Source organism: Passer domesticus, chromosome 5 (assembly GCF_036417665.1).
Source record: "Passer domesticus isolate bPasDom1 chromosome 5, bPasDom1.hap1, whole genome shotgun sequence".
Lineage (NCBI taxonomy): Eukaryota > Metazoa > Chordata > Aves > Passeriformes > Passeridae > Passer > Passer domesticus.
In genome coordinates, this window is record NC_087478.1 from 49,370,917 (window position 1) to 49,398,428 (window position 27,512).

A 27,512-nucleotide genomic window follows, 5' to 3' on the forward strand; every position below is an offset into this window, starting at 1 on the left:
ATCCTTCATGGGACAACTGCCCTCACAAAGATTAATTTCTTTCTTAGCTCAATATCTTCTGGGTCTATGCCTTCCAGCAGAGATTAAATTTGGTAGGAAAGTTTGGAGCTGTTAAACTGGAATATTTTCCCAATGAAGGTGCAAAAGAGAAGAGATCATGCATGGAGCCAGAGAAAGGGAAAGAGTTGAAAGAGACAGTCCTCTATCTGCCTGTCTGTCCTCATCTCCGTCCATCTGGAGGTGCTCACAGGGCAGAACAGAAGGGAGAAGGGTTTGTGTGCTCAACATCCGATTTCTGAGCACCCTGTCAGACAGGAGGGTGCTGTGTGCCTGCAAGACCCTTGGAACAGGGGCCCGTCTCCTGGGTGCCCCTAGGAGAGCCGAGCCAGGTCTCCCCTCCGCATGCCACTCTCCCACCACATAGCTGTTCTCTGAATCCCCCTTTTCATCCTCTCCCTCTTCCCTCCACCGTCCTCATCTTCTTTCACCGCACTCCTCATTCCTTCATCCTCCCCTCTTCTGCGCTCCCCTCATCCCTCTGCCCATCTCCTTGCGCCTCCCTCTCCCGCTTTTATTCTCCATCCCGGTATCTCCCCCCGTTCATCTTTGTTCTCCTGCCCTGTCGTCCACCCCCTGCTTCTCCTCCTTCTCCTGCCGGTGTTCCCGTGCCTGGCGCCCATTGGCTCCCGTTCCCCGGTGCCGGGGCCGCGCTCCCCGTGCCCGCGGACGGAGGGGGCTGCGTGGGGCAGGGACCCGCGCCCGTGGGGCCGCGCATCGCCCCCGCCCCTCCCGGCCCGGCACGCCGGGGCCACGGGCGACTCCGGAGCCCGGGACTCGCTCCTCCGGCAGCGCCCGGCGGGGCTCGCTCCCTCCGGGAGCGCTTTGCTCCGCCGCGGTTGGGAAAGAGGAAGGGGGAAAGCATGGCACGGATTCTCCCGGGGAAGCGGAGGGAAATGTGCATCCCGACGACATGTAAGTACCCGGCGGCTCTGCCCGCTCTTCCCGGATGTCTCCCGCGGGCATGAGTCCATGCAGAAGTTAAGTCCGCAGTTCCAGAGAAGAAAACCTGCCGACCGGCCCCTGCTCCCGACCCTCCAACTCTGCCAGTCCAGCCTGGTCCTTGCGAGACAGCTCAAGCCCGAGGTGAGACGGGAGAGCCCTGAGCTGGAGCAGGGCCCTGGGAAACAGGGGGGACACGAGGGGAGGGGGACAAGAGAGGGTGGTGCAGGTTATTTGGCTGTGCTGTCCCTCCCAGCTGCTATTCATGGTTTGTTACCAGGACTAGGCTCAGCTTTCAGCATCCACCGCCTCCTCTCATTCAATGCAGAAATATATATAAAAATAGATATATATATATATATATTTATATTTCCCCCCCTAAGGAAAGAAGCAGTGCCAATTTCACATCTCCTCCTACCTCTCTGCCTTCCTCCTGCTCTCCAGCTGCATGAACCAGGCATATTCTGGTAGCACCTGTTAGAGGATCCCAAGCCTCTTGCAACAGGTGCTGTCCACATCAGGAACAGATCCAAGTGCATGCCAACACACTGTCAGTCTGAGTCCAGTGTTCCTCACCAACTCCTACCTGTGCATTTGCTGCCAAAGCAACCAGCAGAGTGGACCCAAACTCGATGGAGCACGGGTGACCAGTGTTTTTTTCTGCCAAATGAGCCAAAATGTGTGACATGGCATTTGAGCTGGTCCATGGTACTTGACAAAGTTAGAATGGCAGTAACAGACTGCACCTGCTTAAAGATCAAGTTTCTTCCCTGCAACTGCCTGAGAAGGAAAATGAGTTTATAGGAAATATATGCTTTTTTTTTGTTGCATGCCTTGGCATTTTTGATAGGGCTTCTGAAGCTACCCTCAAGCTGGATTTACTGTGTTGTTAAGCACTCTGAACAGCTGGCTTTGAGGTCTGGACCCCAGACACAAATGCTTTGCAAGCTCAACCAGGAGTATCTCCATCCATATTTGGTATTTGTAAGGCTCCAAATGTTTGGCCTGTTTCTTCTTTAAATTCCTTTGCATGCAGGAGGAACATGCAAAGGGATTCCTATCTATGTCTTCATCTTTTAGAGGATCATCCTTTTATGAACATACTGTTCTGGCTTCTGCCGCGTTTTGCAGGAATCTTTGTCCCTACAGCAGCCATCGCCCTCCTCTTTTCTCCAACAAGTGATTTATGTCACTGGAACAGAATTGGAAAAAATATCAGAGGAAACATCCTTGAACTTAGAGTTTCAAATCACTTCCTATTCAGCTTGTTCATTGCAGCCACTCATGATGTGTGGGACAACGCAGTGCTGCAGGACCCCATGAGATGGGCTTCTGTCAGGACAGCATGTCACAGCCCAAGGCACCTGAAAACTTAAAAAAATCTAAACAATCCCAGTCCTTGAAAGCTCAAATGCTCTAAAGCAGGAAACATTTATACAATAGCCTGTAGAAATGGCCTTAAGACATAGTTGCTCAACTGTGTTTTTATGGGACCTCTCAGGTGAGGTTCCTTCAATGTAAAATTTAATACAACTGTGGAGTCTGTAGGGTTTGCTTGTCTGGTGTCCAAGGAATCCATCTGAAGCTCAGGTCTCCCCTAGGGTTTCCAGAACTTGGAATGGTACCCACAAAACAAACAAACAAACAAATAACAAAACCCCAACCAAATTAAAAAAATTCCAAGCACTGTAATAATAGATATTTGTGAAGAAAGCTGTGATGCTACAGAAAATCACATCTGCAAGAAAAGTCTTTGGAGCATCTCTGGCCTCCTGAAAGTAGTTAAGTTTGGGAGTCCTTTCCTTTGACATCCCCAGTTTTAATTTCAATAGAAAAGGAGCTTCAGAGCCCTAAGAGATGTGAAAATGTGAGCCTGAGGGTTCCCATTCACTTCCACCAAGTCATCTTCTCTTCCAAGGACCTAATTCAGGGGGATAACCCTGTCAGTCCACACCTCCAGAAAATTTTTCCAGAGCTGGAGTAATCCTGAAAGAACTACAAATCTGCCTTGCATTAGGTTTCCAGGGTGTCTCTGGTCCACAGTATGTGCTGGGCTCTGTATTTCACATATGGAGCCCTGACAAAAGGCACATCCATTCTGTCCCTGCAGCTCCTCTTCAGTGTCAGCAGCGAGCTGGTGGTGAATGGAGAGCTTGTTTGCTCAAGGCTGTCTCTGAGTGAGCCGAGTGCTGTTTCCATGCCAAACCCTCGTGGAGCAGTCAGGCTCCTCTGCTTAGGAAGGCTGGGACACTGCTTTGGTGTTGCAAACAGGCAAAGCCTCTGCAATTAGCACTGTGTTGCAGTGTGCAGAAGGAGAGGGAGGGAATGGCAGGGAGAACAGGAGAAAAAGAGGCAAGAGGGATCTGGACTGATTGCTCTTGGTGTACCCAAAATTATCTTTCCTTTACTCTCAAACTGGCAAAACACAAACCAGCAGCCCTTCAGCTCAGGTGCTGAGCTAAGCCTCTCTGCTTGGATTGAAAGTGCTTTTCCTGCTCCTGTGGGGCTAACAATAATCTGGCCAGTCCAAAAAGAGCTTCAGCAAGCAGAAGAATAAATACTCAGAGAATAGGAAAGTCAGAGTTGGAAAGGCACTTTGCCACTGGATGCTTTTCCCTCTTTTGTTTTTAAAGCACCTGCCACTCATAAATGAGGACCAGGCCCCTGGTGACCATGTCCTCAGTATTGGATCCATTAGCAGAAAATGAAAACTTTCCCTGTCCTTGTGCTCGTCTGTTGTTCTTTCCCAGAGGATCTTTCGCTAGAGGAGAGGCCCACATTGAGCCCTGTTTGTCCCTCCATGTCCGCTGTGCCTTGCAGAACTAGATGGGTTTGATACTGTCCTAGATTTTCCAGCATCTGCTAGCATCCACAAACTCCCCTTGATTTCCCATGCCTGCCCATACCTAACACACAGTTAACGTGATGATTTTACCTAGGCTTGTTCAGCTGTCATACCCCCAGTATCAATGGTTTTTTTCTCTTCCCTTCAGCTCCAGATTGCTAACTGATCCTGCAAGGACACTGCCCCCTGCCCTCTTCCCTGCCTCTGCTATGGACACTTCTGCTTTTAGCCTCCCCACGCCGGCAGTGTTGGAGGAGGGGAATGCCTCCAGTGGCTGGGCAGGCTTCACTATCCCCAACAGCTCCTCCACTGTCAGCCCTGGTGTAGTTGTCAGCGGTGTCCTCATCCCCGTGGTCTACCTCATTGTCTGTGTGGTGGGGCTGGCTGGGAACTCCCTGGTCATTTACGTGGTCCTGCGGCACTCTGTGAGCGAGTCGGTGACCAACGTGTACATCTTGAACCTGGCCCTGGCTGATGAGCTCTTCATGCTGGGCCTGCCCTTCCTGGCTGCACAAAATGCCCTGTCCTACTGGCCATTTGGTTCTTTCATGTGCCGCCTGGTGATGGCCGTGGATGCCATCAACCAGTTCACCAGCATCTTCTGCCTGACGGTGATGAGTGTTGACCGCTACCTGGCTGTGGTGCACCCCGGGAAGTCCTCCAAATGGAGGACAGCACGGGTGGCCAAGGCCGTGAGTGTGACCGTGTGGGTGCTGTCTTCCATAGTGGTGCTGCCCGTGGTTGTCTTCTCAGACGTCCCTTTAGGGATGAGTACATGCCACATCCAGTGGCCAGAGCCTGCCTCGGTGTGGAGAGCTGGCTTCATCGTCTACACTGCTACCCTGGGCTTCTTTGGACCACTGCTGGTGATTTGTCTCTGCTATCTCCTGATTGTTGTGAAGGTTCGCTCCTCTGGCCGGCGGGTGAGGGCTCTGTCCTCCAAGCACAAGCTTTCAGAGCGCAGAGTGACCCGCATGGTGGTGACTGTGGTGGCTGTCTTTGTCCTTTGCTGGCTTCCCTTCTACGTCCTCAACATAATCAATGTTGTCTGCCCGCTGCCGGAGGAGCCATCCCTCTTTGGGGTCTACTTCCTTGTGGTGGTGCTGCCGTATGCCAACAGCTGCGCCAATCCCATCATCTACGGCTTCCTCTCCTACCGCTTCAAGCAGGGCTTCCGCAGGGCCATCTTCAGGCCGTCCCGCCGAGTCCAGAGCCAGGAGGAGCCAGCGTGCCCCCCTGAGAAGATTGATGACGAAAGGGAAGAGGGTGAGATCAGCAAGATCACCAGGAATGGAAATGACAGGCAGGAGCGCCCTCTAAGCAGTGGAGAAGGAAAAAGCAATGAGCAAAAACCACTCCCTGAGGAGCCTGCGGGATGTGAAAAGAGCAACAAGCTGCATGTCAGTTGTTTATGATGAAAGGGGTGGTGCAGGGGAAAGAGACATCGGGACTTGGGATCCCCTTCACCTTCTCTGCTTTCAAAGGCAATGGGAGGATGATACAAGGGAATAATAAAGTCCAAGAGTAGGCTCAAAAATGAATAGGGCACCATGATCTTGTGGAAGAATCAAGGCATTGTTCTTGGCTTTGGAAGAGACACCTGAGGTTTGTGTGGTAGCAGTGTTACCAGAAATTGGTAAAAAAATAAAACCTCCTTAACACTAATGTAGTGTTAAGAAACAGGCATTCTTTATTTGGCTGGATGCACAATGGAATATCTCCTTCAAAACATCATGCATGCTGAGTACAGAAAAAGCTCCCATTTATGTACTATATTTTGCATACATGCTCATTGATTTTCCCAGTATAAACATACATATAATATTAATTTCCCCAAAACCATTGATGTATTTTCCCTCTCCTTTACACATGTGTTCTTCTGTCCTGGGAATCTCTTGGTGGTCCCTTGTGGCTGGTCACCCCAAAGTCATACCTGACTGCCTGGTGAACTGGTGAAAATTGGCACAGCTGGGCTGGTTGCTTTCAAGTTCTTCTTCCTACAGAATAAACATTGTGCAGTTCCACAGGCCAGTGCCTTTTGACGAATAAGCATCGCATTCACCACCAGGAGCAAATGATTTTTCATCTGGCAACACCAGGTAAAGGGCAGACTGCATTTAGGGAGAGCTGAAGAGGTGATGGGCACTGAGAGTGCAGAGAAGCAAGGTCAGCCCTAGAGTGATGATCTGCCCTTAGATGATCCAGCTTTGGAGGGCAGAGGCTGCCATCTCATGGTGGCACGTCGAGGAAGTCTCCCGATATACCACATGTAGGCAACCCGGTGCCTTGACTTATAAACATGAGAAGTGGTCTACCTTAAAAGATGAGCAGGAAGGAGAAATGTCTGCAGCAAAGACATACCAGCCAGTTGCATGCAAGGCTGGCCCCTCTCTAGTTCTTCAAAAAGTCTTGGGGACAGATTTCCTGCCTGTGGTGGACATGGCTGGAGACCACTGTCTGCTCAAAACCTCCTCTTTCTTTTCAGAGCTCTTGTGGACTCTGGGCAGGATGACAAAACTTACCTGGGAGAAAAAAAATGGAATATTTCTTTCCTGCACCTTGCATTCTCAGGGTTCTCCTGATGCCTCTGCACCCTGGTGGGAGGAGTAACAAGTGTAGAGAAGAAGCCAATGAGATGAGTTGGAGGCAGCATTTCTTTTCTTCTCCTTATGCTTTACTATAAATAAAGAAAAAGCCTTTGGACTTAGAAGGCCAGGTGGGCAAAACCATTCTATGTGTTTAGGGGAGGGGGTGCTATAGATTTGGCACTCCTGAGAATACACAATGTCTTTGAGTTGAGTCAGTCTCTGTATGGAGTCATGTTTGGCTGATACAGGAGGTGAAGGCAGCTCTCAGTACAGGATGGGGCAGGAAGCAGACAGAGATCAGGGGATCTCCAGTGTGTGAAAGCTGTGGTTGTAAAGAGTCTGGGCAATACTAGGAACCAATTTATCCTGTAGGAAGTGGTAGAGTATTTGGCCCAGAATGGTGAACAAATGATGTGTCTGCATGTGCACAAAGGTAGTTGTAGGCAAAACTTTGTTCCCTGGACTGTACATGTATGGGGGTGGCTGAAGAGGATTGGTGACCAAGGCTGGTGGCAGGCTGGTGCCAGCCTTGGGCACTGATGCTCATTGCTGGGGGTGCACATGTGTGCAGGGGTACCTAAGGGGGTGTGCATGTGTGTAAGTGTACACTAACACAGAAGAGGGAGTGTGTTTATGTGTTTATGCAGGATGTTTAAATGCAGATGTGAGTGCCTGGATAAGAGTTGGAGAGCAAGTGTGCTGCTGTGCAGTTGGATGAGTGCTTGCTCGAGTTGGTTGTTGGAATGAAGTTGTGGATGGGCCCATCTGAGCGTGCAGACTAGAGAAGCAGCACTGTACAAGAGGGTGTGGGATGAAAGCCTCCCTCTCTGCTTTGGCTTCATTCCTGCAGCTCTGCTAAAATGACTGTCCCCACACTTTTAACTTCTCCGTGAATGCTATTGCTAAGTTGCACCCACTGAAATGACCCTCGTACCACAGCCCTTTGCACAGTTTTCTCCCCAAACAATTTTGAGAAATGAGAAGGAGGGTCCCACCAGAAGGAAACATACCTCCTGAGGTTAGAAGATGTTGCAGGAGGTGACTTGTGAAGGTCAATTATGGGAGCTGGCTGGGTAATGGAAAGATGTCTCACGGGTCACTTGAGAAAAGGTAAGAGAAGGGAAGGGGTGCCATGGGGTTGGGTGTGCTGGGACAGAAGCCAAAAGTCCTGGACTGGGAAGCAGAACAAGCTGCAGCATCTGAGGATCATGGGATCAGAACCACTTTATGAGGAAGCAAGAGTCAAGGTCACACAAAGGCAATGTGAGAAGACGAGAGGGCCTGGCAGGCCTCAGAAGTGCAGTGCAGGACACCCGACTTTGGATAAGGACTGTCACAGGGTGTCAGGTGAACAGACATCTCCTAGCCAGGTCAGAGAGCAGAGGAAGGGTAGGCAGGGACTGCAGACACAACCAACCAAAACACATTCAGCTGTGCTCTCAGCCACTGGTACTGCCATCACCTCCACGACAAAGATTGTCCCCCTGAAATCCTACATCCTCATATTTCCTCTTTAGGCCTGAGACGCTGGTGCCAAGCTGTCCATGCCTGGAGGCTCAGCCTCGGGAGCTGAGCTGCCAGCCAGACCACTCAGGGACTGCTCAGCTGCCCTTACAGCGCTCCCCTGAGCACGGGCAGTCAGACTCCCAGGAGTGCAGGCTCAGCTCATGGGGAAAAGAAAGAGCTTGGTAGCCAGTTTCTATCTTCTGCTATGTCTTAACATCTTTTTTTTTCCTTCAGTCAAGGCATCAGCTTCCCACACCGTGGGCCCCAGTCAGAAAAGCAGCCAAACTATTCATGGGCATGGGATAAAGTTTGTTGGACTAAAAAAAGCCTCTAGTTTAGTTTCTTAGGGAGCTCCCGCAACAACCACTGGATGAAACACAACCAAGAAATCCTGGCAGAATAAGGATGGACTGCCTCCATAAGGGGCAGCAACTGGTGGAAAAATTAAAAGGGCTGACTACCAAATGGTCAGGTAGATGGACAACACAGCACTTCAGACTCTGGTCTGTGTTGCTTCTGTTGCAGAGGAGGGCAGAGCCAGGTGAATGCTGGACTCCCTGGGCAGAGAAATCCCTGCAGGACAGAGCAGAGATTGTAGTATCTGAGGAGCTTGTAGCACTGCTCGTGGTTGATGGTCAGGCACTGAAGCAGGCATGTGACTGTGCTCAAGGACCTTGCAGGAAGCAGCTCAGGACGATGGGGGGCAGATAGAGGATGGGTTTCCTTATCCATGGAGTGGTAACCCAGCTGCCATGGGGAGATGGGGGGAGTTCCCCAGCTGCCAACACACTTAACAGAGCCAGTCTCCTTCACCACCAAACTGAGCTGAGACTTCATTTCACAACGCCTTTGCAGCTCCATTTGCTGCAAATCACCATTCAAGAAACTCCTTCGACTGGTTGGCTTCTTAAAATACCAACATTCCTTAAGAGCCCCAGCACTGCAATGCCAGCACCAAGCAAGTGTGCCAAGGAAACATCATTTTGACACATGGAATCTGAGCTCCCACCAAGGCAGCTCTGCAGGGCAGCCTGCTGGGGCAAACAAAACATGTTCCAGAGGGATCTGAAAAAAAAATTACATAGGGGTTTAAAAGAAAAGAGACACAAGCATCACATTTTTCTGTCTTGTGTTTTCTTCACCCCCCTAGGCTGTATCCTGTTTTGCAGTGACAAATTGGGGAAATAAAAAATTAAGATGAACAGAAAATAAGACTGGGGGAGGGGAAGGAAAAGGTATTTCTTGTCCAAAATTCATGAAGAGAAAACAAATGACACAAAATTCTTCAAACCGATTTAAAGGCTGGTTTTCATAGGAACAGGCATTTGGAATGATGATCAGAAGGCCACTGCCTCCTGACCCCTGCTCTTTCCTCAGCACTGTCTCCCTGTTGGTGAATCCCCAGAGATGTCTGTGGTAATGACATTAATCTGACTGCCCTTGTGTTCCCTCTCCCTCTCCTTAACAATGCTGTGGGTGACTCTGGGCAAGCCAGAGGCCATGGGGACCATGTGCAGTGGCTAAATGAAAGTCTGGATGTGTTCAGGGGGGATTTGCTCCAGTCAGCTATGGAAAAGAGCTTTTCTATTCTGGGTGCAGAGACACAGAGATAAGGGCTCCATCAAGCCCTGTGCTGCACAAAAGGTTTCATTCTTGTCACGTAGTGATCAGAGCTGCAAGACTAGAAAGGGCTGCAATGATTGCAGCAGCATTGTGCAATCCTCTTCCCAGTAAACGTGTGATTACAGATGGGCTGATAGAGACACGGGAAACCCATTCTGTCAGAGAGTTTGTGCACACACGTCAGAGCTCACAAGAGCAGACAGAGAGAGGCATTTGTGTGTGCTGTGCATGCATGCATGCAAAAGAGTGCTTATTGCATGATTGCATGTGTGTCTGCATGTGTGTGTGTGGATGTGGATGTGTATAAACACACAGACATATTCACGCCATGCACACATCGAAGCACAAATATGTGTGCATGAGACCTTATGGGGCCACCCACACAGGTGCCCAGACCGGCGTGTACCGCTCAGCCTAAGCATGAATGCCAAAAACACGGCACATCCACCTTAATGCACACGGGCTCAGGCTGGGAGAGGGCAGCTGCACCTTGCCAAGGGCCCTCCACACACACACACACACACACACACATACACTGGTCTGGAGCAGCTGCTGACCCACTCACTGTGACCTTTCTGCCCTGCAGTGGATCTTTGAGAGGAAAACTGGAAGGCTGGTGAATGGTGATGGCAGAGGAGCTCCAGTGTGGAGAGCCGAGGGTGTGTTTCCAGGCTGTTACCAACACAGCCCACACATAATGTCATTTGAAGCTGTTGTTAGGGAGCCGCTGTATTTGTCATCAGCAGGGAATCACAGCAGCTCAGATCGGGCGACAACAAAACTGTCCAGGCCATGCTCTGCTTTCTGCTGTTGTACAAGGAAGAAGGGGGTGTGTGGAGGGGGCAGGAAGCATTGTTGTAATGGAGTAGCCTCTAGAGAAAAGAGACAGGGGAATACAAAAAGGGGAAACACCTTTAAAAAGAAGATGCTCCTAACTCTCCTGAGGATCCGACAGAGAATCGAAATGCTTTATCTGCTCGAACGAGTGGAAAATATGCAAATATTTGCTCATGAAAAATTGCTGTTCTTTGCCTTCCCAAGCATAAACTATGCAAACGCCACACACCACGCAGCCGGCTCACGCAGATCCCGCTCTCGGCGCGTCATGCACACACGGACACACGCGCGTACCCCGTGCGTCAATGCAGCGGGCAGGGACACGTGCCGGGGCTGCAGCACAGCAGCCCGCTCTCCGTGACAAACAGGGCAGGGGGCACGGCAATCCGGCTGGCAAACGGTGCCCGGGCAGGCAGTGCCCCGCCGCGGCTCCCCGCGGGGCTCTGGAGCCGGAGCGGCTGCGGGGCTGCGGGCGGGAGGGACGCGAGAGCCCATCCCGGCGCTGCCCTGCCCACGGGAACACGGGACACCGGCGGGGGACACCAGCGGGGCGGGAGGGGCAGCGCGGGGGTGGCTCCGAGCGGCGCGGGGACGCGGGGATGCGGGGGATGAGAGGATGCGGGGCACGCGGGGATGCGGGCGCTGCGCGGCGCGTCCTGCAGAGGGGGATCGGACACCGGCCGGCAGCGGCCAGCCGGGGATCGCGGCCGCGCTCCTGCCCTTCTCACCGGGCTCCTGCCCTTCTCACCGGGCTCCTGCCCTTCTCACCCGGCTCCTGCCCTTCTCACTGTGCTGCCCAGCAGCATGGAGCCTCTCCGTGCTAACCCCACTCGTGTCAGACGCCCGGAGGGACCTGTGCAGGCATGAGAGGCGTGCGTCGCGGCACAGAGAGGCGCTTGTGTCCTGGGCTGCATCAAAAGAAACCAGCAGGTCGAGGGAGGTGACCCTGCCCCTCTACTCCTCTCTGGTGAGACTCCATCTGGAGTGCTGCATCTAGGTCTGGGACCCCCAATATGCAAAGGACGTGGACCTGTTGGAGCACATCCAAGATGACAGTGGTGAAAATAATCAGAGGGCTGGAGCATCTGTCCTATGAAGAGAAGTTGAGGGAATTGGGGTTGTTAGCCTGGAGAAGAGAAGGCTCCATGAAGATCTTATAGTCCATTCCAGTATCTAACAGGAGACTACAGGGACTTTTCACAAGGGCATGTAGTGATAGCACAAAGGGGAATGGCTTTAACATGAAGGAAGTCAGGGTTAGATTAGATATGAGGAAGAAATTGTTCACTGTGAGGGTGGTGAGGCAGTGGCACAGGTTGCCCAAAGACACTGTGGCTGCCCCATCCCTGGCAGCATTTAAGGCCAGATTTTGAGCAAGCTGATCTACTGGAACATGCCCCATCCCTGGCAGGGGGCTTGGAATTAGATGATCTTGAAGGTCTTTTCCAACCCAAACCACCCTGTGATTCTATAATTCTGTCATGTCAGTCTGGTTGTCATAGTGGATAGTGTGGGAGCTCAGTACATCACTCCGGATGTCCAGAGCTACCGAGACAACCCTTGGGGGGCTCGGAGGCCCTGGAATGTTGCCAAAAGTACCTGGTGGCTTGACTTTGATCCTTTTAAAGAAATGATACCTGAAGGTGAGGAGATGAGAAAATTTCATGTCTAAATAGAGAGGGGATGTTATTCACTTGTTAGAACTTAAGTTAGAATGCACTGTACAGGGGGGTTTTATGTATTGTACAGGGGGGTCTAGAATTCTGTGCATGGATCAGGAGTCCCAAGATGGAGGAATTTGGGCGTGCCCTGTCCTTCTTCTTTCTTCTCCTTGGCATCCATGTTCAGGATGATGTTGGCATGTGTGGATTGGTTCATAGAAAGAGTACACTTGCCAACAAGGGCAGAAAGTATTGGGAAGTAAAGGTAAATATCGAATACGTAATTTTCATTATAAAAGAGACAACCGCCTCGTGGGCGGGGGAGAGTGCCTTTGGCTGTCCTGCTGATCAGACCTCGGCTGGACAGACAGAAAATCTTTGTAGATAAGAAATAATAAACTCGACTGAAGACCGAAAGCAAGAGTCCAGACTCCTTCTTCGAGAGCGCGGCCTACCCAGAACCACTTTTTCCCGTGCTGGGGCAGAGACAAGCAACAGCCGACCCCGGCAGATAGCACCCCTCACAGATCCAAGAGTTCGTGAGCTCTTAAACCCCAGCTTCCTTGCCCACCCACCTGTCCACTCATGCCCCACCACCCCATCCCCCTCCACAAAGTTTTTGCTTTTTTGGTGAGAAAGCTCATGCATTTCTCTGAAGAAAGTTTTCTCACCCCAACCGCTGTGCACCTTTCTCAGCGCTCCTTGTGAGAGCTGATATGCCCCGAGTAGTGATCTGCTGTTGATAAGTGATACGGGCAGGTCTAGGAGGGGGGTAGGAGAGGATGGCAAAGGAGTAACATTTTCTGGGTCTACACAAGAGTGGATGGGAGGAGGGGGCCTTCAGTTGCACGCAGATTCAGAGAAACAGGAGGCAGCAGGCTTGCCTGAAGGTTATTTTTAAGAACTTGTTCAAACAGACTACAATGTCACCTGATATCTCCCACCCAGCCAGGCTGCTGGATCTAGATGCTCACAAGGCAGCAAACGCCTCCTGCTTGCAGTAGGGATAGTCCTTGCAGTCATATGCCAGAGCTTGGGGGATACCAGCACAGTTCCTTGGTCTCACAGGCAGAGTCACAAGGCGAGGGTAAGAGTGGGACACTCAAGTTGGAAAAGCTGCTGATGGGGAGAGGGGCAGCCTGGGCAATGCTGTGGGGCATCTCCAGCTGATGCAGCTTGTGAGCTACTGTCAGATTCCCTCCCTGCTCAGCTGTGTCACACAAGGACTGGCTGTGGGAGCACTGGGAAGTAAAAACAAGCTCACACTTTCATGCTCAGTATTGGAGGCTGCCAGGTCTAGCAACAGGTTTGCTCAAGCAATGAGTGCAGGTGAAGGGCTCTTCCAGCTGCTCCTCAGCCACGTGGCATTTCAGCAATGCACAGAAAAAAAGAAAAAAAAAAAGAAAGCAGAGTGTTTGCTGCCAGGCCTTGATCTCTGTGTGAGACAGTCCAGGCCGCCAAGCAGCACACAGCAGAAATCCCTGCTGGCAGAAGTGCCTTCAAACTCAGCAGCAGCCTGCATAAAGCCAGGGAACGTGTCATTTCTGCTTGGTCCAGGCCCACACGGGCAAAAGTCTAAAGAGAAATGTAGCCATGCAGCTGACATTTAATAGGTCTGCCCATCCTTAGAGACGTGAAAAGTATTCTGAGCCAGTAGTTTTGAACCATGCTGGTGCTCTTGAGTAACTAGGGCTGGCTGTTGCACAAGCCCTGTGCACAGACATGGAGTCCCCAGGCTGGAAAAGATTCATGTAATCATAGAATCACAGAATGGTTTGGGCTTGAAAGGACCTTTAAAGTTCATCTATTCTTCCCAGCCTCTTCTGCTGCCTGGCCAGAGATGATCAGCAATCCTAGTACAGCAGAGTGACAGCTGCTGTTACAGGATAATCTGAGGGCACCACAAATTACTGAAACAAAAAACCACATTGCCACCTTTTAATGTCTCAGGTGTACCCCTCCCCATTTCAGGCACTATGGAAGGGCAAGGCAAAGGCATCCAGGAGCAGCCAGACTGTGATGGAGAGGAGGCAAGTGCAGAGCAGTGCTGCTGATCCCTTCCCAGCTCTTGAAACACATGTGAGCTCTCTCTCCAAGGGTAGTAATAGCAGTAGCCAAAAGCCTGAACTTTGCTTCCAGAAGGAATCAGCTGTTGAGCTGAGCAAATTGTGATGCTGTGCAGGGTGGGTGGAAGAAGGGAGGGAGGAAAGGAGGGAAGAAGGGAGAGAGGGAGGGAGAGCCAAGCCTGACACAGGCCAGAGGAGGAGGGGAGGCACTCACAAAGGCCTTGGAGGCAGGATGGAAAAGACAGTAATTACATAAGAGCACTTGGCGAGCATCTGGCTGGAGTCAGCTGGGCTCCGCCGGCCCTCCCTCCCGCGCTGCTAAGCAGGAGCAGCTGAGGATACAGGATACAGGATACAGATAACTCCGCGCCGGACCCTGCGGAGGGGAGCGGAGGTAAGAGCTGCTCCGCTTCCCCTCCCGGCTTGCCACGCTCTTGGAGATTAGGGGCAGATGAGTGGGGAGCACGGGGAAGGAAAGGCAGCTGTGGTGGAGGAGAAGCAGTCAGGAAGGGGAAGAGAAGTGGCTCTTCCTCTGCCTCTTGGTGCAAATCATATTCCTTCACTCTGGGTTTGGTGAGGGAGGAGCTGCGAAGGGCGAGTGTCTCTGTGTGTGTGTGTGTGCAAGTGTGCAAGAGGGTGGATGGTCCACAAGTGCCACAGGGGGGCTGAGCTGTACACAGGGGCCAGAGAGGAGAGAAAACATCAATTTCCTTCTCCATACCTGTGGCAGAGGTGGGTAACAGGATGGATGCAGCCACTGAGGTAGAGACAGTCTTTGTCCCTCTATTCTGCCAGTGTTGTGGTGGGTATAGCAAAAGGGAGGAAATGGAGGAGGAAACAGCTGCTTTAGAGCAGGGATCATTGCAGTATAATCTGGACAGTGCTTGCCTGGGCTGCCTCCAAGGCAAAGTGTGTGATAAGGGGGAGCAAAGATTGTTAGGCACACAAGGTGCCCTGAGGCTTGGACTGCACTTTAAAGCATGGCTGGCACAGGTTTACTGGATAGAATTCTTAAAATCTCCTCTAAATGTAACTGCCCTGGCAAAATATTGCTGGTACACACTGTTCCCTTCGGGGAGCAGGGCAACATTACCCCAGCAAAAGTGTCTTTACTGGCACAAACTTCTGCCCAGCTGGGCAATGCCACCACAGCACGTCTTTGTCAGTTCCTGGCAGGTTCCCATTCAGCCCAGATGAGACATTAAATACAAAGTCCTGCTCGCTCCCCACTGTGAGCTGTTCTTGCATTCAGATGAGACACAGGCAAAGGCCCCAGCTGATGAGGTCCCCCACGAAGAACATCTGCTTGGCTGTGAGCAGATGGAAATGTGGGACGGAAATGAGGACAATGGCCTCCCTGCTACCTGTTTCCCTTGGAAAGGTGGAAGAGGCCAGGCATAAAGCCAAGAACCCCAAGTAGGTAATGTCATATTTGGAAATAAGCCAAGCAGGAAAACCTGAGAGAGGCACTGCAGAAGCTTTTTTGGGACAGAGAGGAACTTTGTCTTCTGTATCAGTCTCCAAGCTTTCATGCACCCCAGAAAATTTTCTTGCCTTTAATAGTACTGTCAGCTGCCAAAATTCCCACCAGGAGCAGACAACACAACTCATCACAAAACCCCTCTTCTGTCAGCTGGTAAGGCTCCATTAGCAAGAAGTATTGCCCTAACCTTCCCCCCCCCCCCATCTCCCAAAAGGGGAAACTGAGGCACGGGCAGACTTGGGCAATTTGTAATGGATATTATTGCATGTCAGTGCTGGAGCCCAGGGAGGAGCTCACGCAGTGCATTTCTCCGTCCTCTTCCTGCCCCAGCTGGAAGGCATGTTCACTCCATGTTCATTGAGCTCCAGGCTGACAGGCAGCCTGAGAATATCTCCAGGCCTCCCAGCCCCCATTCCTCCCTTCCCCCTCAGCTCACAGTGCATATTTTCCCAGAGTTTTCCGCTTGCTTCTCCAGTGGTTCTGGGGTCCTGCCAAACGCCAGCCACTCTCTGGGAAGCGGGGCCTCCCGTTCCTAAACCAAACAAATGGGAGAAGGGAAACGGGGGAAAAAAGTCCCAGCACACGTAGACACGCTCAAAACCTGATTCCCCTCAGAAACCTTGGAGCCTTCTGCAGCTCCTCTTGGAAACTGCAGGAGGCACAGTGCTGACTGGGCATTTCTGACCCCTTCAGAGCAGAGATATTGTCCCTCCTTCCCTCCTCCTCCTCCCGTATGTGCACACACTCCCCCCGTCCACCCCACCCCACCCCACACATATCCAGGGTATAAATACACAGGTCAGTTTTGGTGCAGGATAAAATCCTCTAATCCTCTTCCCAACAGACTCTGCAGTGCGAGAAAAATCTCCCATCTCTCCCACCCTGCATTCTTCTCCCCTCCAACATGCCCTTCATTCCAATGTTCTGGTGCATCCACATTGTGCTTACCCCAAAGGCACAAGCTTGTCAGCTTGGCGCCAAGCTGGGGACAATGGTCACAGCCAGGGTTTGTTTCCAGATCCCCAGTTTTGCTGGCAGGCAGCTCCCAGCAGCCAGGCTCTGCTTCAGACCAGGCACACCCCTCCCATCCAAAAGGCTCAGCCTGGGACCTAAACAAGGGACATGACCGGGGGATGACACGTGCTGGAGCACAAGGCTTGGGGCTCTGCCCAGGCAGAGGGGATGACCAGAGAGGGAAAAAACTGATGCCTCTCCCAGTTGGCAGCTGCTTCTGCTAGAAATATCATGCCTGGGGCAAGAGGCCACGGTGATGTGCAGAAAAAACAATGCAGGAGAGAATGAAAGATCAAGTTTGGGGACTATGAGTGGGTCAGGCACAGCTGGGGAGAGAGCATGGCCAAGCATGGCCCTGGGACAAGGGACTAAAGCAAAGGACTGAGGCCAGAGTTCTGTAGCACCCTGCCTGAAGGAAAGCCTGTCTCCTGCACCAATGCACCTTACCTTCTGCATCCTGAGATGCCAAGGGTGGGACACAGCCCTGCTACTATCCACCCTTGCACAGGGCACAGTCCGGCTGCCCTCATTTTTTGCTGGCTGGAAGTGAAAAGGCGGAGAATAAAACCAAACCAACAACACGTACAAGAAAGAGGCACTTCCTAGGAAAGAGTTAAAAAGACGCTGAAACCCAAGCCGGTTTAGGATGGAGAGCACCCAAAACCAGGGAGGGAGAAGGAGGGAGAGGAGAGGGGAGGGAACCGGTCCAAGCCCAGCTTGCGCACCCAGCCAGCGCTGAGCAGCGCCTGTGCCAAGAGCCGGCTTCCTTAAAGCCATGGGCTCGGGGGCCTGCCCTGCAGGCGGAGGGGAGCCGAGCAGGGCAGGGACGCGGAGCGGGCAGCCTCCGGCCCCCGGGGTGAGCGCCGCGCTGGCCGGGGCAGGCAGCGGGATGGGGCACGGGCTGCCGCAGGGGCTTTCTCGGCTGCTCGGCGTGTCTGTCTTTCGTAAGCACACTTCTCGGCAAGCTGCAGAGCCTCGCGTCCTCGGCGGTGAAGCAGCTGCCCTGCGGAGCCGGCCGTGCCCTTGGGAAGGCGCTGGGCTCTGCCCGAGAGCCCACCGGGCACGGGTGGGAGGCACCGAGCCGCCGGGATGGGGAATTTGGTGCGGGAAAGGAGGGGGCTGAAGTTAAGTTCCCAGCCCACGGGAGAAGAGGCATCTCTGCTGGGACATGGGGGTTTTGGGTTAGATTCCTATAAAGAGTTGATATGCAGTGATAAGAGGGCTGGAGAACTTTTTTACAGCGCTTCCCACAGACTGAGCAGCCTACCAGAGCATGCTTGTGCTAAAGAGCTGTTGAGGTTGGACTCAATGACCCTAGAGGTCTTTTTCAATCTTAATTTATGATTTATGTTTCCTTCCTCTCTCCCAGCCTGGGGACTGAATATTCTAGTGGCTTTAATGGTTTGTCTAGTCAGCATCCAGCCTTGTCCCAGGGCCAGCACCGAGTCTCCACTGGCCTGGGCAGAAGGGCGTGGGGCATCCTCTTGGGCCAGAGGATTGCAGCCTTGAACAAGCATGTAAGCTCCCTGCACTGGACAATGCCATTTCATCCCACCCCGGCTCCAGCCACAGAAAGATGTTTTATCATGATCTCTGTTCCATCCCTTATGTCCTCCCCCTTCTTATACCTCACTCTTGGCACTTCCTCATATCTTCCCAGGTCACCATGGACATAACCTACCTGCGCACATCCCTGACCTTCCTTTTCCTCCCTCTTGTTGTGTTTGGGGCACCCGCTGATGAACCCAACCTCGCAGAACCAGGCCCTGGTGCTTGTAAGCGCTGTTGTGACTCACTGGACTCTTCCACAGATACCCCACCAGTCCCTCCCAGCCACCACCACTTTCCCTACCCAGTGCCAGAGGTCCGTCCCTATATCAACATCACCATTCTGAAGGGTAAGTCTTTCTCCTGGGATATCAAGGCCGGCTCAGGGACTGATGGCATTGCAGTGGAGGTCACGGCTGGGTTGCTGGCATGCTGGTTGTGCTAACAGACCACCAGGAGCCGTCCTGGAGGATAAGTGACCACACACACTGTGCCCAGGGTTTAGGTGTTTTGTGCTGTGATGAGGAGTAGCCTGGGGGGACAGAAGTCAGTGCTGTCTCTGCTGTGATCTCTGTGTCTCAGGATGCTGCCTGCTGCTGACTCTTCCTCCTTGCTAACACAGGACAGCCTCTTGCCAAGCTGGGAGGACACATTCCTTGCCTCAGACTTAGAGTCCTGTAGTGCCTGAGGAAGGAACACTCCTTATCAACTGCAAAATAAGTATGTTTGGAGAGCATTGGCACCCAGGGAGCTTGTGGGGAAGCCTTCTCCAGCTCCATGGTCCATGTGCATTTGGGAGCAGGAGGAGGGCAGAGGGAAGCAGCAGCTATTTGCAAGCACCTCCAGGTTAAACTTGCAGTGACCCTCAGCTCATTCCACCCTGCAGTGGCTGGCTTGGCTAATGGGAAAGGGTTCCCTATTTTAGATCAGCTCCTCCCTTCAGGACTACCCTTTTAGCCTTTGCTGTGGGCAAAAGCCTGTTCCCAGCTGGATGCTGCCACACGCTTCTTGTAGCTCTGTGGTTTGTCTGGGTAACTGGGCGGATGCTCTCCCTTCCCTGCCCTGCCTGGAAGTAGCTGCAATCCATCAAAGCTCAGAAGGGCAGATAGAGGACTAGACTAGAGTGGGATGTCGTAGGAGGACCTTCAATACCATGCAGGGGATGGAGAGGATGAAAAGAGCAAGGTACAGATTTTGAATGCTGTCACTTAGAGCTGGAGGCTGCTCTGAGTCCCATTTCTTCTCTTGTATACACAAAGTACATTGTGGTGCTGGTCTCTCTATTGCTGCCTGCCCAAGTGTGTGATGGGCAGTGCACACACTCCATGTTAGAACTGCATATTAATTATACAAGATGCTCAAAGCATGCCAGTATTGTGAAAGCACTATCCCTCTAAGTTGCAGTGCTCCATCTACCCAGTCAAGGTGGGATCTTTTCCCTCTGACCCACCCTATTGTCCATCCCTAATCATATTCCCCCACAGGTGTTAGCAGTTCCTCCCCTCCTCCAGCCTACAGCAAGACCAGTGTGCATCCTCTGAGGATAATCGGGTCATAGGGGAGGTGTGTGAGAGGGCAAGGCTGTGCTGGAGGTAAAGGAGTGTGGGGGAGGAAGAAGAGGTCAAGAGAGGTACTTTGGACTGCTGGGCTCCCTCTGAGGCTGAAGTCTCCTAGGGAGATGTCCTAGTGCCTCCGGCAGAGCTGTATCATTTGGTGAGCAGGGGATTCATCGAGGAAGAGACTCCAGTCACTCCCAGAGCTCTGCTAGCTCCTTTCCCATGAAGAGTAGTGGTATTGTCACCCTCAGAAGTGTTCCTTCTTCTGGCATTGCCCCATTCTTGTGCAATCCTCTGTCTCCTCATTAGTCTTTCCCACCACCACTTCCACATCTTCTGGTATCACACAGGAGTCGTGTCCTCTGCTTCCTCCTGTAGGAGAGAAAGGAGACCGGGGAGAGCCTGGGATGCCAGGGAAATGGGGCAAAGAAGGACCACGAGGCGAGCGGGGTGCCCAGGGCCAGAAAGGCAGTAAAGGACAGATGGGCACAGCAGGAGACCCCTGCAAGCATCAGTACGCTGCATTCTCCGTCGGTCGCAAGAAAGCGCTGCACAGCAGCGAGGGCTTCCAGGTCTTGATCTTTGACACCGTCTTCGTCAACCTCTACAGCCACTTCGACATGTTCAATGGCAAGTTCTACTGCTCAGTGGGTGGGCTTTACTATTTCAGCCTCAATGTCCACACCTGGAACTTCAAGGAGACCTACATGCACATCATGCACAATGAAGAAGAGGCGGTCATCCTCTATGCCCAACCCAGCGACCGCAGCATCATGCAGAGCCAGAGCCTCATGCTGGAGCTCCAAGAAAATGATGAGATCTGGGTGAGGCTCTACAAGCGGGAGAGGGAGAATGCCATTTACAGTGATGATGTTGATGTGTACATCACCTTCAGCGGGTATTTGGTCAAGCCCAGTATTGAATAACTCCTCTTCCTTAGGGCCTCTTAGGCCTTTTCCTTATTCCTCTCTCTCTCTCTCTCTCTCTCTCTCTCTCTTTTTCTCTCTTTACTGCCCGTAACCACTGCAATTCACTTGGAAATGGGCCTGTCAAATCTCAGGCACCGAGTGTGAAACTTGCCACACTGGCTCCCACCTCACGCTCTCTTGTAGCCAGACCTGTATCTGTCCACTTTACATCATGGCACTACCACCTCTTGCCCCTCACCTCATAACCCCAACTTAGGTTATTGGCTTCTTCTCGATCTGCCAGCAAGCTGGCATTTAGGGCTCTAGAGCAAGAGGAAAGCCAAAATGCTGCTCCTGGGCCTGTGTCCCTCCTTGGGGCTTAATACACAAAGGACTCCTGTGGAAAGGGCTACAAAGTTCCCACTGCTGAGGTACATCCTGGCTCCTCTCCATCCCAGCTAGACATAGTTTTGCAGCCTGAAACAAGGTCTTGATGTCACCTCTGATATCTGTAATCTGGAGAGCAGACTGGGGTTTGATGGTCTCCTGTAGCACAGGGAAGATGTAGGAGCACTGGGAGAGGATATTGTCTTTCCAAAAAGGGAGCTGTTGGCCTTCTAAACTGGCTTTCCATAAACACTCTTCTGTTGACAGAGTCCAGGCTGATTGTCAAACCTAGACGTGGTGGGATTGTCCTCCTCTGTGACAGCTCTATCTCTTCAAAGAGATGAAGGGCCAGACACCTGGCCAGACCCTTCATGGGTGTCTGTCCATGATTCAGTGGAGGCAATCATTCTGTTCCCATTACGGATCACCAGTACAGAACGAGAGACAGAGAGAGCAAACCTTGAAAACCCCCTCCCACACCTCCCCTGGGGTGCTACTCGGTCTTGGCTTGTCAGCTATGGGAAGCTAGTCCAGAGAGCGAACCCAAATCTGCTCTCCTTTGGCAGAGGTGCCATTTCATTGTCCTCCTGAAGGTGGTTCTCCCACGCTGGTACTGAAGGATCACTGTTTCAGGGCCTGAGCTCGAGGCTGTAGGGGCAATTGCAGTTCAATCAATTCCAAATGTGGATAGGCTGCCACGTCCTTGCCTCTGTGATGGAATAGAGATTGAGGTGAGACAACAGCACCTTGCCCAAGGGTTAAAAGCTTCCCTGTCCTATGCTCCATGCCCTTTTCTGGCAATCTCATCAGAGTAACTGAGGAAAGCATGTGGCTAAAACAAACCCTCGCTCTTTTTGTCAGGTTGGAGATGTCGCAGCGAGAAAGGAATGCCAGTGGTAGGGTTTTCTAGTACTATTTGTATTGGTCTCACACTGCTCCCACTTGTGTCCCTCTGCGGGGGATGCTGCAGTCCTGGGGGAGCAGGTGAGGCTGGTTCAGCACTTTAGGAAACCTACTTCCACATGTTGTGATGCTCTCATAAACAGCAGTGCCAGGACTTGTCTCCTTTTTGAGTCTCAGGGCAGGACAAGCAGGAGAGACACAGGTGTTTCTCCTCTGCTCATCACTGGTCATGAAATCTTTGGACTTACCTGGGTTCTTCTGTCTCCTTGATGAGCCATGGTCTCTGCCTATAGCACCTGGGACTACCCGGGCTCTCCCAGAAGAAATGTGCATCATTATACCAGATTATGTTTGGTACACACAGCCCGGGATAGCAAAGGAACAGGGACCAAGGCTAAATATTAAAACTGACCTTGAAAAAATTGCAGGGCATTTTCTCTCTTGTCCTGTTTACTTACTCTTCATGCTTTTCTAAGGAAGCTCTACAGACTGCAGTGAGTCTCAGGAACTTTGCTCTGGATCCTCCCCACCTCTGTCAATGAGGCAATATGTATAAAAACCAAGCTTCACTAAGGCAAGGCTGATTTTTTCACAGGGAAACATGTGATGAAGGCATCATGGAAACTAAAGGAGACTGTGGGTTTCTTCCTCTCCCATAGCAGGTCAAGTGTGTGGAATTGCTCAGAGGCAGGATTTCAGATAGCAGAGGAAGCAGAAAGCTGGAAGGGATGCTCAGGACCGAATCCCTTTCTCTCATCCTCAACAGGCTGCAAACTCAAATATAGTCATTTACAGTGTGTAGTGCCCCATATCTCCCTGAAGAGAAGCAAGCCTCTCTAACACTGAATATCTCCATAAACAAGCTTCCTTCTTTCTCCTTTCCTAGTTGGTGATTGAATGCTGGTGACAGGTCTCCTGTGCTATCCATGAGCAGCCAGAGGGTGCCTGATGCACGTGAGAGAGGAGGGCAGGGGGACCAAAGGGTGTGTTTAACAGGCTTCTGGTGCTAAACAAGATGGCATTCCCTTGGTGCTAAATCAGATTTCAGGAGTATTGGGTGCTTTCTGGAAAGTGTAGTAGGCTGAGTTGTGATGTACTCTGGAATTAATGGTGCTTTATGTAACAAAACCAAACAAACTCCAAGAACTTTTGTATATATATATTTTTTCAGTGGTATTAAACTTTTTTCCTTGGTTGTTTTGCACTTAAATCTGTTTTTCTCTCCTAACCTATTCCTTCCAGCTCTGGTTATTGCTGAATGATGTGATGGAAAAGACACTGGCCTGAAATTGACAGGTACAAAATTTAACTCAGCTCTGAAACTTCCCTGGGTAATCCTTGGCAATCTTGTGTCTGCTTCCTTTGCAAAGAACCATTACCTTAAAATACTAACTGCTTGAACACTTCTAATTATGACAACCCTCTCCCTTTTGCTGGAAAAGCTTTCAGGAAATTCAAAAAAGGATTCTTTGGAGATTACAAAAAAACTCCCAGGACAATACAATGGGTTGTAGGAGCAGGCTTCAAGTACTTGTTTGTATGGAGGAAGGCTGGGTTGATGTTGAAGTTCTCTTGAGGGAGATCAGATCCCTTTATCTTATGAAATTTTTTAGCACATTCTTCTATCAAGTACTTGGTAAGCACTGTTTTCCCTATGACATTTCTCTTTTCTCTGCCAAGAGCTGAAGGCCAGGAAGTACAGTGTAGGAGGGATAGTAAACTGTTGACTGGACACTTGTACTTCCTAATATTGGAATGAGTGGGAGTTCCAGAGTTAAGCTGGACATGCATATTTGGAAGACCTGTGTGTGATGAGAAAGGCCTGAGATTCAGGTCAGAGGTGGAAGGACAAGTGGCAATTGCTCATAAAGTTGAGGGAGAAGGGAAGACATGAGCAGGGGCTGGAGACTTTGTAAGCTTGAGTGAAAGCTCTAGAAGGATAGAATCCTAAGGACAGGGGGATGCCTTTTGGGGTCTTAATCCTAGTCAAAGAGGTACATGGAGTTTTGTTTATCACCTTTCGACTGAGGGGACTCCTGCTGAGGTAGAAGGACAGGCAAAAGAACAAGATGAGGTGCCCATATAGGACCTGCTGTTTTGAGTTTAATTTGCCTTCACATAGTTTCTCCTGTGGTTTGATGTGTACCAGACACTTCATTTGGCAACGGGTGGAATACATAAGCATACACATCCCTACAGGCCTCTTTGGTCCTGTGACAGGCCCAGAGCAAGGGCTATATATATCCTAGTAAATGCAATACTCTGTCAGGTCAGAGCCCAGGCTTCTTCCCATTTTTTATTTACTTCTGAGGAAGCAGATAAAAATGTGTCCTCAGGAAGTGTAGTGGTTGTGTTTATGCATGCTCCTGTTCCTTGAGGTGAGATGCTGGCAGATTGGAAGTGACTTTGTCACACTTACAAAAGGTGAGGAAAGGAGAGAGGGGAGGAGGGAGGGGGGACGGGAAATGTGTAGCCAGATCTTCAAGAAAAGTTTTCTATGATTCAGCCTTTCAGCCTGCCATCTGAAGAGTCTCCTCAGCCAAATTCCTTGGGGCTAAGATGCACAGTGACAGGCAGGGTCTGTAGCTGGTGCCACCCATCACACCATGAATGCCTGACCAAGGAGTTGCTGCAGGTGAGGCTCAGCTCAGGCAAGGTGGACCCTGCAATGCTTTGAAGGAACAAGGTCTAGAATAGGTCAGATCAGCCCCACTGGCCTGCCAGCAAGTGCACCCATGCCCAGAAGGCCATGAGACCATTCATTCATTCATTCATTCATTCATTCATTCATTTGCCCCAGGTCTGTGTTTTTTTCCATGCAATGGAACTGCCATGTGGAACGTGATTCAGGGGTTGGTGACAGCCAATATCTCTCTCCTGGACAAAGCAAGTGCCCTGGGATGTGCAGCTACGGCACTACCCCTGGCGCTGTGCCTATAGTTTCCCCTGAAAGAGTGATCCAAACTCAGCTGAAAAAGGCTCTGTGGACACGCCTGAAGTTTGCTCAAGGCATCTGCCACAGGGCTGTGCTGAAAACTGCCTTCCTGCAGGTCCCTGGTCTTGCAGGTGTGAAAGGAAAGGAGTGGCAGAAAGGATGTGAAGTGCAGGACATGGTGCTGTCCCTGGGAAAGGAAGCACATGCCAGGGACAAGTCAGGAGAAGCTGAAGGCCCTGCAATAGCTCCTTGTCCTGTGATAGCTGTGGGAAAGGGCAAGAGAGAAGCAGGGCAAGAAAAGAATGAAGGAGGCCTTTAACCCTGCAGGTGGGCACAGATGGATGTGCTTGCATCCAAAGCACCAGGGAGAGCAGGACCTGGCTGCTTCACAGCCTTTGTCACAGGAGGGGCATTCACAGGAACTGTCTCTGGCCTTGGCTCAGCTGCCAGCTGTGGTGCAAGGTCTGCCCCACATCAGTGCACTCTTCAGGGGCTGCCACACTGTACTGGAGCAAGTTTCCCCTCTGCTGCAGCCTGCTGTCCTTCCTCCTCTCCCAAACCACCCAGACAACCTGCTTCACTCCCACCTCAGCCTTGTTTATCTCCCAGGGTCCAGAGAGGGAGAGGGGGTGATGCAGCACCGCAGCCAGCATCGCCCAGTGCCACGAGCAGAGCTGCCACCTCCTCCATCTGGCACACTGCAGATACCAGCAGTGGATTCAGCCTGCCCAGACCTCCTTTCTCTCAACTTCCCTTTCCCACTGCTGGCTGGGAGCTACCAGAGGATTTGAAGGGTTGGACGTGGACCCTGCTCAAGGCTATGTGGGTGGTGGGGCACAGCTGCATTTGAGGGCAGTTGTTCCACTGCCTCGTGTGGCGTGGCCCTTCTCTGACCACAGGGGCAAAGCAGGCACTTGCCCAGTCCAGGCTTCGGAGGCCAGCTCAGTGCACACTCTGCTGTGCCACCCACACATGCCAGCCTCACATGGACATCTCTCACCTTCCTGACAACGGAAACTGTTGCCCTTTGCAAGCCTGGCTCGCTCTGAAGATGCTATCAGGAGGTGGGCAGAGGGTGCTGAGGCTCCAGGCCTCTTTGGTACAAGCACAGCTCCCTCATCTAATGAAATACCTTCTCCTTCACCCACGAGCTCTCTGTGATCTCTTGCCTTGCAGTTATACCACAGTGAGGGCCAGGGCAGAAGGTTTAAATCAAAGGCTTCCGACAGTTTCTCCTTCCACAGACCATCCAGTCTCTTGAGTTTGTGTCACTTAACTCACAAATGACCCGTGAATTATTGCAAAACTTCACACTTTTCCCAATCTCTCTTTGCAACAGTTAAAATGGGAAGGGAGCAGGATGCAGAGCTCTCGGCTTGGAGAGGCAAAGGAGTAGGGAACTCCCCATCTACCTGGGCAGGTTGCAGATGTGCCCAAGCCTCACAGGTGCTACCGAGGGCAGGTGCAATGATTCAAAGTAGCCAGAGGAAAAAATGATCCACGGAGAAGAAGGAAGACAATAGATCTCTTGTCTAACTGACCCCACATCCTGCAGGCACCATTTTCACTGTTCTGATCCTCTGCTCTGAAGCCCTGATCACCTCCTAGGTGTTTGACACAACAATGCCCTAGAGCAAGCATCTTCCATGGGATGCCTGATGATCACAGAGTTCTGTTTGCCCCACACATGCTTTTCTGGGTTTGTGGCATTCTCACATTCACCCCTACAGACACTATTTTTCTCCCCACATGCCCTTAGTTCTTTCCTTGAAGAAGTAGAATGGGACAGATCACTAGAAAGCACATTCCTGGCAAAAAAGCCCTGTCACCTGCAGCCACAGCCAGCAATTCAAGAGATCTTTAGGGCCAAGGGTCCACAGGATTACTATTCCACACACAATTCAAAACACCCCTCAAGCCCTTGCTTTGCCCCCACTCCCTCTTTTCAATGTCTGGTGTGCTGGTGGCATTGTTTTAGTCTAAAAGGCATTTTGCAGGCTTTGACAGCTGTACCACATGATTTTAATATTTTTTTCTTTAATTCTAGTTGTTCATTATATGGCAGATACTGAAGCACTCCTCTGACCCTCAGACAAGCTCCCTCCTCCTCCCTTATCCCCAATCCTGCCAGCCGTGGAGGCAGAACACCTGAGCCTTCAGCTCAATGGGTAGACCAGGCAGGGACAGTGGTGAGTTGGCTCAGCCCACGACTCTCCTGTCCTGCAGGATGGCAACCTGAGCCCGAAGGAAATGGAGAGGGATGAATGCATAGCCTTCTCTTTGTTGCAGGTTTTTTTTTTTTCACTCCTCCTTTACATTCCTGTGCCAGTCCTCCTCAGCATTTCAAAGCACTGTGCAGAGAGCTCTCAGAGTGCAAAGTGCAGGGGGAGCAGTGGGAGGGCAGGTGAGGACGGAGAAGGGCAAGAGGAAAAGGTCAGTGACGAAAGCCCAGAGCGATGGCTCTCGGCTAAGCTGCGGTCTGTCCGTGGTGCCCTATTTCTACTCGACAGCAATTCACACATCTGGGGACCACAACTCCTTCCACCGCCCACGCTCGTCCCTCCCCCACCAGGGGGGCTGAGGCAGGGGAGGGGGAAGGAGGGAGAGATGCTGCACCAGCCTGTCCACATCATTTCCAAGACCAAAAGGATAA

The 27,512-nt window shown here is 51.6% G+C and overlaps 2 protein-coding genes across 7 annotated transcripts in view; both read left to right on the forward strand.

Moving 5' to 3' along the window:
* The first annotated feature begins 323 nt into the window (after nucleotides 1-323).
* Nucleotides 324-5,509, forward strand: SSTR3 (somatostatin receptor 3). Of its 2 annotated transcripts, none has more exons than XM_064420309.1 (2): nucleotides 324-1,143; nucleotides 3,993-5,509. In XM_064420309.1, exon 2 carries the CDS (start codon nucleotides 4,054-4,056, stop codon nucleotides 5,257-5,259), a length of 1,206 nt encoding a protein of 401 aa, XP_064276379.1. In that variant the 5' UTR covers nucleotides 324-1,143; nucleotides 3,993-4,053; the 3' UTR covers nucleotides 5,260-5,509. The 2 variants fall into 2 exon arrangements, with proteins under 2 accessions (XP_064276379.1, XP_064276377.1); XM_064420307.1 differs by having other exon boundaries at nucleotides 446-972.
* An 8,511-nt stretch (nucleotides 5,510-14,020) lies between these two features.
* Nucleotides 14,021-27,512, forward strand: part of LOC135300647 (complement C1q tumor necrosis factor-related protein 6-like) — a 36,602-nt gene continuing 23,110 nt past the window's right edge. Inside the window, exons 1-3 of one of the 5 annotated variants that reach the window (XM_064420322.1) lie at nucleotides 14,021-14,089; nucleotides 18,283-18,520; nucleotides 20,105-23,134. In XM_064420322.1, the coding sequence (XP_064276392.1) occupies nucleotides 14,036-14,089; nucleotides 18,283-18,520; nucleotides 20,105-20,652 (840 nt within the window). In that variant the 5' untranslated portion in view covers nucleotides 14,021-14,035 and the 3' untranslated portion in view covers nucleotides 20,653-23,134. Of the gene's footprint in view, nucleotides 14,090-14,308; nucleotides 14,520-17,302; nucleotides 17,479-18,282; nucleotides 18,521-20,104; nucleotides 23,221-27,512 lie in introns of those variants that run through there. The other 4 variants (XM_064420320.1, XM_064420319.1, XM_064420316.1 and 1 more) reach the window with 4 other exon arrangements.

Bases quoted from the DNA above. Each gene is read 5' to 3' on its own strand.
- SSTR3 (XM_064420309.1), top strand. From the start codon at position 4,054: ATGGACACTTCTGCTTTTAGCCTCCCCACGCCGGCAGTGTTGGAGGAG.